Source organism: Asterias amurensis, chromosome 5, assembly GCF_032118995.1.
Source record: "Asterias amurensis chromosome 5, ASM3211899v1".
In the NCBI taxonomy this organism is placed as follows: domain Eukaryota; kingdom Metazoa; phylum Echinodermata; class Asteroidea; order Forcipulatida; family Asteriidae; genus Asterias; species Asterias amurensis.
In genome coordinates, this window is record NC_092652.1 from 6883722 (window position 1) to 6894385 (window position 10664).

Genomic DNA, 10664 nt, shown 5'->3' on the forward strand with positions numbered 1-10664 from the left:
TTGTAAATCATTCGTTTAGTGGACAATTACATGAAGCTATTGGTAATTAATCAAAATAATTGAGCCAAAATTTTACAAGATTTGTTATATCATGCATATTTTGGGACACACCGTGTGAGAATAGGTGGTCCTTGGCAATCACAAAATGTGTCCAGTGCCTTTAAATTAGCTGTTCGATTACTCAAAAGAGCGGGGTTTAAAAATAGAGCAAAAAAACACAAAAAGTGATAACACCGATGAGTAAACAATTCAGTTAAACTGAACTTCGTCCATGGGCCTTGGTGCGCGGCGTTGAGGGGACCTCATGGGTGTCGAGTGGATCGAATGAGAAAATGTTCAACGTAGGTGGGGTGGCTGATAGCAACCACAAGGTCCAAGTCTAAAGCTTTAACAGTTATTTTGTTCCACTTTCCTCAAAGTAAAAGCTTGGTGAATCACCAACACAAAAAAGGATTAACTTTGTGATTGTTTACTAACCACAATTTTTATATCGGAATCATCGGAATCATCTTGAGTTATTCTGTGTGCAGTGAGCAGTGTATAGGTGTTGGTGTTGAGGCAGCTAAGACATAAACAGATCAACACAGGATGGGTTGGAAGACGTGTGTTGTATTGGCAGTGGCTGCCTACATTGCATACAAGAGCGTGGACAAGTTTGACCCAGGTATGCAAAATAATGAATGGTATAAGGTTAATATTAAAAAGTGTTCAACAGAATAGGTTAACGTTGGTGAAGTTTTGAGGTTTTAATAACATAGCTGTTTTGTGATAGTATCAAACATTTTCAGTACCGTCTTCAATTAAAGCCATTATACACTTTCGGTACAATGAAAAAAAAAAGTTCACAGATTTACAAATAACTTACAGGGTTTACAGAAGGTAATGGTGAAAGACTTCTCTTGAAGTATTATTCCATGAAATGCTTTACTTTTTGAGAAAACATTAAAACATTATCAATTTTTGATAGCGAGAATTGCGAATTTATTTTGAACACATGTCATGACACGAGGAAACGTGCGGAAACAAGCCGTTATTTTCTCCGGACTCCGATGACCGATTGAGCCTAAATTTTCACAGGTTTGTTATTTTATATAGAAGTTGTGATACACGCGTGGGCCTTGGACAATACTGTTTACCGAAGTGTCCAATGGCTTTAGAGGGACATTACAAAATTGGTAAGAACAAAACTCGTATAACATCGCAGATTCACATAAAACTTACACGGTCTAGTGATGATGATAGCATGAAACATCCCATACGATATTTTTGTCTGAAAAGTCATATTTTGATGAGAAAATCATATCTACTTTCCCATTTGGAGCTTATCGCTCAGTGAGAGTTGTATTATTTTTTTCTTTTCAAATCGATGTCATGCAAAAAAGTGTGATGATTTTTTTCACTTCTCGTGACCCAGATTGCTAGTCGATATCGAATCAAACTTATACAGGTTTGTCCAGTTTATGTATATCGTGGATTACATAAAGTGTTTACGCTGCCAGCAACTGTTTTGTTAGCAATAATCAGTTCTGTAATATTCCTTTAAGGGGCGGTTTGGGATTGGTCTGATCCCACTTAATCTGCTTGTACGTCTAGCAATCAGGATAAAGGAGCTCATCAATAATGACTTCTAAGCCCGTTAGTAACCCCGTAAAGTTGTTATGCCAAGGCGTGTAGACGTCGTGTGTTAAGACCTGGGATTATTTCGGACTTCAGTGGTCAAACCGCTTGGCTAGAGGGAAGGTGCTCCACGTATGTTCACCGTTCTCTTCGTCCTCACCCAGGATGTGTGTAAAACCCGCCCACCCCCTTCCCGGACATTCTTTTTAGAAAAACAAGTTTCGGTTAAGGCACTGGGGTTGATTCCATAAAGAGTAAGAACTAGTGATTACTTTGGACTAGTCATAGGAGGTACGCAAAACGTAATGCTAACTCTAGATAAGACAAGTATTATGTGAAATCCAACCCTGGACACATGGTAATGGTCAAAGACCAGTATTCTCAAAAACAATAAAAATAACAAACCTGTGAAAATTTTGAATTAATTGGTCATCAAATTTGCAAGAGAACAATAAAAGGAAAAACACCCTGCTTTCAGATGACTAGTAAAGGCATCAGGCCTAAAGTCTCTAAATATATGAGTGATAAATAACCTCTTTCTCAAAACCATTCTGGTTGCAGAATGAGTAAATTGCAGGGTAATATTTGCATCATTTCGGCCGGCTGCCGAATCCCTTCTCAACTTGAGCTGTTTGTTTGAAGTGAATTTCGACTTTGAAACTTGTACCCTGATACATCATGACCTCTTCATATTACCATCTACTTCATGGGTGGCCCAAATACTTGTTGATACCCAGATTAGCAAATGTGTTGACCTTTGAACTTTGGCTGATCTATATTTGTGTTTGGGATAACAAAACTACAGGTTCGTTGTGTCAATAATTTTTGGGGTTTATCGTCTTTAAAAAAAAATCTATTTCATGCAAAATTTGTAATCGGTTTTACACTATTTTCTCGTGACCCAGATGGCCGATCGATCTGAAACTTCTACAGATTTGTCAGTTTATGAAGTTAATATCATAAAGTGCTAGGCCTACACTGCCAGCAACTGTTTTGTTAGCAAAAAAAAAACAATTTTGTAATGTTCCTTTAACTGGACTGTCATCCGTCGACATCATATTGACCGATAGACCGATATATTGGAGGGGAATGTCGTCCTAAAACATTTCTGATTTTCAGTCCGATTGCAAAGTTCATTTAATACTAGTGCGGTTACCCATGTTCCAGCACAATCAACTTGTGGCTAAAACCTTTTAAAAAAATATAGAAAAAGGCAAATATGCTGATAAAATAAAACCGCCCTTGGTTTTACAGCATCATTCTGGGTGGACACAAGAATGGGCCCGAATATTTGGAATGCATGCAGGATGCAGCCAGAAGTTTTTAAAATGCACTTCGAACATCCAGGAATATACACATCATTTTTATTCCGGGCTCATTCTGCCTCTAGTCTGACTAGGTTTTTAAGTCACGACTGGGACTTGAACCCACAATCTGCTGATCAGAAACAACAGAGCTTGAGTCCGGTGATCTTATAACCGCTTTATGCCATGACGTGCAACAAGTATGCCGGTGGCACTTCGGCTAGCTAAAACCACTGATTGTGTCCGGCATGTCCTTCATAGATACGGGCTTGAGGAAGCTGTGTATGGCCACTGAGTGGGAAACCATCAGGCCTCATACTGGACCCTGTTTTTCAACACGGGAAGGATAAGGTCCCACAGTTTGCTGCTAAACGCCGGCAACAGCCAATCAACTCTCCACTAACACTCCCATCACAGCTGTCAAACAAAATACTCTCTAAAAATGTTTGTGTCCGTGCGAGTGTATGGCCCCTATGGAATCCACGACTTCGGCTCCGGATTCGGCTCAGTTTAGCTTGGCCCCGTGGTTGCTATGACATTATTGCGCTTGCTTTGCGTAATGCGCCAAGGGCTTCAGATGAGAGAACGGAGCCTGAAGCTGAATCCAAAGCCGAAGCCGTGGTTTCGAAAAGGGCTTATGTTTCCTAGATTTAAAAGTAGGTCATTTTCCTCGAGTTGAAATAAAAATATTATTTTTCGAGAGAAATTCGAAGTTCTGTTTTTCTTTAGTATTTATTTAGAGATAGAGACTGCTGTTTAAATATGCCATTGCCTAAATCAATTAAAACAACTAATTGACTCAGAAGCAAAATGCTTATATAAACGTGTAAGCACGAGCTGCAGGATAAGCCGGAGTTTGTAAAAGGTCAATACCTTTGCTGCTTATTTCACATTATAAAAAAAAAAAAAGTCCAGAGGCTGTTTTACACCATGGTCCTAAAAAGGGAACACAAAATATTAAAACAAGAAAAATACCAGCAAATAATAGTGACAAATAAGGGACAACACCCAAGTGGAATATGAAAATAAAACCTAAACTGAATACACTATAGAAACAAAACAAACAAACAATCGAAATACTCCTTCTTAATCACATTTTTGAAGCCACGGAGGAGGTATTCTAGACATGAGTATTAATTTTTTGTCCAAATAACAGCACCACCATGACAGAGTGATTGTTTTAAGGATGTCAAACAAAACAGTTATTTTGCAACGAGAAGAAAGACAAGTTAATGTTACTGTACCACTTGTAAATCCAACTGTGCACTGTGTTTTGTTCCCTTTCAAGATTCACTCAAAGGCAAACGAGTTGTCATAACTGGAGCTAGTTCCGGCATCGGGGAGCAAACGGCATATCACTACGCCCGCTTCGGCGCAAGGATACTCATCACAGCACGGAGAGTTAAACTTCTCAAACAGGTTGGAGTGACTAAACACAACAAAAACGTAGTCCCCTGTTACACGTAACTTGTGTCCCAATGACATTTTGAAAACAGGTTGGAGTGTCTATAAAAACAAAGTTATGTATATGAGACCGAAGTGTTTTATAGCGCACTCTTCCGACAAGGTTCTCAAGGCGCTTAGTTTTATAATTTTTTTTTCAAAAGATGGGTTATTGAAATACATTCAGACACCCAGTTGTGTAGCACCGTATAAGTGTTTACAAGGTGACGGCGCATTCAGCAGCCACTGCCAAGAAAACGCGGGGTGAACATCTCATCTTTAGCGTAAATGTTACTGCGATCGTTTACGTGCGTTACACAACGTGCGGGACCAACGGCTTTCAGGTCATATTCGAAGTAGGTCCCGTTTTCATGACCTTTGCTAGACTTGATTCAAGTACCCGTCTCGTGTGAGAGGTCCCATATCGCGCCCACTATAGCAAACTGTCGCGAAGTGCGCGCTCGCCGTTAAAATGTCGTCCAGAGAAAGGAACAGGTTTGCGGAATGCAATGCATCACAAAACAATAGTTTTCTAGCGATGGCACGGGGATTGGGACTTGAGTCAAGTCTACACTATTGCACGTTTCTCGTGTCACAATGACATTTCGAAAAAATACAGGCATAAAAATAGCACACTGACTGAGTAGAAAAGGGCACGCGGTAGACGTTGAAACGGCCCCGGTGACTAGACATGTGACAAGTTGGACAAATTCCAAACACGGTTGAACTTCATCAAATTAGGAGAAAATAAAGAATGATCTGCAGTATAAACACTAAATAGCTGTAAACAACCAAGTTGATTGGCAATGTCTGCTTATAGCTTTTCTGAAGAAGAAACCAAACTGAGGACAAGTAGCGAGTTTCAAAAACAAACACAGAATCAGAGACGCTGAAATCTTCACACTGAAATGTAAAAATTGGTGTAGGTGAAAACACATCCGCATCCACTGGCTTTTTCAAGGACGCATTTGGGTCTATGTAACTTTTGTAGGACAAAACACACAATGTCCACAGATTTACACCTAACTTACACAGTTTGAAGATAACGATTGTAGAAAGCTTCCCTGAAAATATTACGAGCTGAGGTGCTGTAGTTTTTGGGAAAATGAGTAAAACAATGTAATGAAAATAATTTTCGTCTCATGAGACGAACATTATTTTAATCATTTACAAACGTGTTTTCATGACACTTGTTTACTCATTTCTAAAAAATTACAGCACCTCAGTAAGTATTATTTGAAGGGAAGCTTTCCACTATCATTGTCCTCAAACCCTATAAGTTTAATGTAAATCTATGGACATTTTGAAAAAGGAACCCAAATCCTTTAAGGCACTTTTACATTATGCATAAAATAACACACCTGTGAAATTGGGGCTCAATTTTATCGGTCATCGAATTTGTAAACAAAATAATGAAAGAAAGAACACCCTTGTTACATTATTTTAATTGTGTGCTTTCAGATGCATACAGTTGGCTTCGTCTTTTATTATTTGAGTGAGAAACTACCTCTATACTAAAAAAATACGTTACTTCAGAGGGAACCATTTCTCACAATATTTTATACCATCAACAGATCTCCGTTTCTCGTTACCAAGAACGTTTTTTGAGTAATTACCTAATTTGAGTAATTACCAATAGTGTCCAGCGCCTGATTTACAAATGATTTATGTTTTGAGGTTGTGGCGAGGTGCAAGGAGCTAGGAGCTGCAGATGTGTCTTATATCCCTCTTGACATGTCCAAACATGAGGATTCCAAGGTCCTGATTGACGAGGCTAAGAAGAGATTGGGTGGACTCGATCATCTCATCCTCAATCACATCATCAATAATGATCCAGGGTTCTGGAAAGGAGACTACGACTACGTGCTTAATAAGGTAAGCAGGCGTTTATCACCTTTAATGCGTTATGTTAAACCGTGAAGAAAGAACATCAACAGCAGTAGCATCAGCGTCAGCAGCAACACCGGCAAACGCAGTAGCTAGCAGCAGCAGTAGAAACAGCAGTGCCATCTGAAGCAGCAACGTCAGCAGCAACACCAGCAAACGCGGTAGCAAGCAGCAGCAACAACAACGTCATCACGCAGCAAGCAGCAGCAGCAGCAGCGTCAGCAGCAGCAACGTCAGCACTAGCAGCAAACATCAGCAGCAGCAGTAGCAGCAACAACGTCAGCAGCAACAACGTCAGCACTAGCAGCAAACATCAGCAGCAGCAGCGTCAGCAGCAGCAGCAGCAACAACGTCAGCACTAGCAGCAAAAATCAGCAGCAGCAGCGTCAGCAGCAGCAGCAGCAGCAACAACAACGTCAGCACTAGCAGCAAACATCAGCAGCAGCAGCTTCAGCATCAGCAGCAGCAACAACAACGTCAGCGCTAGCAGCAAACATCAGCAGCAGCAGCGTCAGCCGCAGCAGCAACAACAACGTCAGCACTAGCAGAAAACATCAGCAGCAGCAAAACTCGCATCAGCAACAGCAGTAGCAACATCAGCTGCAAAAACAGCAGCAAAGAGAGTAAAAGCAGCAGCACGCAACAATAGCAACACCAGGGAAAGTCACAGAATGCCACAACAGAAACAGCAGCAGGTATAGCAGCAGTAACATCAGCAGCCTGCCACAGCACACACAGCAGCAGAAAACACAAACAGCAGCAGTAACATCAATAAAAACAGCAGCAACCAAAAACAGCAGCAACCAACAACAGCAACAGCATTATCAGCAACATCATCATCAGCTGCAGCAACAAAAACATCGACTACAAGGTCGACGTATTATATACTCATTACACAATCTTGTTGCACCATGCACCACAACAATGTGCTTTTTATAAAACAAAAGCTTAAACATTAGCACGGAATCCACATGCAACCAAACACAAACCAGGAGAAGATGATCAAGAAAGTTCTGCAACTTACGTGTTGCCATCTATGGCCCTCTAGGAATCCGCGACTTCGGCTCAATATTTGGCTAGCTTGGCCCCACCGCGGTTGTTTTGACATTTTGTGCGGGCATTGCGTACTTGCTCAATGCTTTAGACGAGAAAACGGAGCCTGAAGCCGAATCAAAAGCCGAAGCCGTGGACTTGAAAAGGACCTATGACAAGATTGAGTAGTATAGATGTTCATGGGAAAGAAAGGGTTAGGGGTCAGGGTGTGGTTACTTGTACATAAATGAAATTAAGATGTTCCTATTAGGTTCAACGCCTAGGAGTGGTCAATACTGTTAACGATTTAATACATCATTGTCGCTATGAAGATGTCGTTCATTCCGATCCCTTTAATTTGTTACAAGTTAAGACATCAATAAGAAATCACATGTAGACAATTTAAACGAATGTGTTCTCGAGGACGAGGCTTTACAGTTTGTGTGAGTTGGAGGATGTGAGAGGATGTTTGCCAGAAATATTCAGTCGAAAACATTTTAAGTGCAACTTTAAGTTTAAGTTTATTTAAAGTAAAGTTACGAAATCAATACAAACTTGTCCATATTCATTCTACCACACCAAAAGGTGTGCATAAGTATTACTCTACAGGCACTGGAGATCTTTGGTTATTTTCAAAGACCGGTATTTTAATACATCCGTGAAAACCTTGACTCAATTATTCATCAAAGTTGCAAGAGAATATTGACAAAACCTCTTGTGTGCTTCCAGGTGTCTAAAAAGGGCTTAATTGAGTGAGAAATTACATCGTTCTCACAAACTACTTACTTCACAGAAGGAGCTGATTCGTACATTGTTTTATACTATCAGCGGCTCCTCAATTCTCGTTATAATTAAACCCTACCGTTTAGGGATAAGAATTATTCGTTGAGAATTTGTGACATTAAAATTCGTATCGCATTTGCAGTATAAAATAGACCACATTGACTTCGTTAGTGTATAATTAAAATTGGAAACGTACTTCGTGTCTACATTTGTACACAGACCATGGAAATTAACTTCCACGCCTATGTGAGGATAGCAACGTACGCATTACCGATGCTTTCAAAGAGTGCTGGCAGTATTGGAGTAGTGTCGTCTGTGGCGGGTAAGTACAGGGTTTATTGACACAACCTTTCGGGTCAGAATTGACCCGAATCGACCCGAAACCGGGTCATGTCGCGGTCTGGCCCCTTTTCTGGGTCAATGTGACCTGGAGTTTGTACCGAAATGATACGCGGTAAAATTTACGCTTTGCAAACTGTAATATTGACACAACCTTTCGGGTCAGAATTGACCCGAATCGACCCGGATCCGGGTCAAGTCGAGCTCTGACCTTTGTCTGGGTCAATGTGACCAGGAGTTTGTACCGAAATGATACGCGGAATCCGAGTTGAAAATCCCATGTTTAACCACTTGCTGACATAGAAATGGGCCAGATCCTCTGAAACCCGTAATCTGGGTAAATTTTGATCCAACCAATAATTGACCTTGGAGGATTCTGGGTCGAAAATCGCTTGACCCGTTTCTTGGTCCCCAATACTGTCCAGGAATTAGTGTCATACTGACGTAAAATCAGAGGCAAGTTTTCTAGCTGATAATCACTCTCCAGGTCAGCCTGACTCCTAAAATTCCCTAACACATTTCCAAAAAAAAAAAAAAAAACAAGACAAGCAAGATAGAATAAGAAGGCAAGGCCCAAAATAAGCCGAGTAGCTTGTAGCGGCATGTCTTTACACAACATATTACATACACTACGGGTACATGCTTATGACAAAACAAAGACGAAAAAACAAACAAACATACAGACAGACAACTTGATGGAGAACAACTTAAAGGAGAAGAACGGTATGGTCTGTGAGGGCACATCCTTTTTATGAATTTTTTTTTTGCCCTTCCCTAGACGGCCTGTGCTTGTTTTAATGTTTAGTCCGAAGAATTAAAATAAAATTAATAAATAAACGGTAAAGAAAATTGCTATTCTTTATTTTCTGTCTATAGGAAAAGTCGGAATACCGTTTGTTGCCGTATACTCAGCTTCCAAATTTGCTCTACACGGATTCTTCGATTCACTAAGGCAGGAATTACACATCCAGAATATCAACGTATCGATTTCTACATTCGTGCTTGGTAAGAAGGAAAACAACATTTTAATATTGTATATAGTTGGTGAGACACTGCTCTAGAATTGCAATGGTCGTGGGTTCGAATCCCACCCGAGTCCATGACTGTGATTTTTTTTCACAGAGCTCGGTATAAGGGTCAAACCAAAAGTAATAATTTGTATTTACGATGCGCGTTTCAATTTATTTAAAAACATTATTTTCGATTTATTTTTTATAAATGTATGCAATTAATGGGTTTCGTTACCAATGAATTGCTTTATGCAAACAACACATTGTGCCATAATTTTGGGTAATTAATCTGGTAAATCAACAAAACATTGCCACTTCAGGAATGTCTTTCGCATGAACGTCAATATTGCACAATTGGCATTTTCAGTACAAACCCATGTGAATGTGAAACACCCAATATCCATCTGCTAGTACTACTTGGCTATTTCGATATTGGACATTGCACATTCGCAGCACAAACCTATGTGAATGTACAGTGCCCGATATCTAGCTACTACTTTGATGTTTCAATATAGGACACTGAACATTCGCAGTAACCTACGTGAATGTACAACACCATCCAACTGCTAACACTAATTTGATATTACGATAAAGGACATTGGACATTCGCAGTACAAACCTATGTGAATGTACAACGCCCAATACCCAGCAACCCATTTGTTTTGTTTGTATTTTAGGGGGAATTAACACTACGAGTGCCACTGAAGAATGGTCAGTATTTGAAAGGTCCGGGTTTGCCGCCTCGCCGTCCGCCACTGCTCTGCGCATCGTCACCGGGACCAGCAACCGTGAACGAGAGGTGCACTACCCGCGATCGGTTGCCGTATCCTCGCTACTCAGGGACGTTGCTCCATCCTTTGTGGAATGGATGTTTAGTTTTTCTCTAAACCAGGACCATGTGAAAACACTTTTAAAGAACACTACGTAGATATAAGGACCATTTTGTCAATTCAATTATTTAATGGGAGACTTTGCAACGCTGGTGTCAGCAGACTTAGTAATTTTCCACAGACCGTATCGCAAATGCTCGGTGCGCTGAGCCTCAGATCAGTTAATTGTAGCATCACATTGAAGCGGTCGTCTGACCTTGTGATGGTAGGAAATATTTCATTGGAACCCCCCCCCCCCCAAAAAAAAAAAAAAAAAAAAAAAAAAAAATACGAAACTAATTGAACTTCAAGAACGACCTACAATTTTGTTTTACACACTTCAAAAGTTATTCAGGTGACATGTTTAAGCTTAATAATTT

General features: G+C 40.3%; 1 protein-coding gene across 1 annotated transcript; it reads left to right on the forward strand.

The window, feature by feature from the left end:
• The first annotated feature begins 338 nt into the window (after window positions 1-338).
• LOC139937373 (11-beta-hydroxysteroid dehydrogenase 1-like) lies at window positions 339-10559 on the forward strand. The gene is made up of 6 exons (XM_071932494.1): window positions 339-664; window positions 4210-4340; window positions 6042-6239; window positions 8286-8388; window positions 9282-9410; window positions 10093-10559. Exons 1-6 carry the CDS (start codon window positions 589-591, stop codon window positions 10341-10343), a joined length of 888 nt encoding a protein of 295 aa, XP_071788595.1. The 5' UTR covers window positions 339-588; the 3' UTR covers window positions 10344-10559.
• Window positions 10560-10664: the final 105 nt, after the last annotated feature.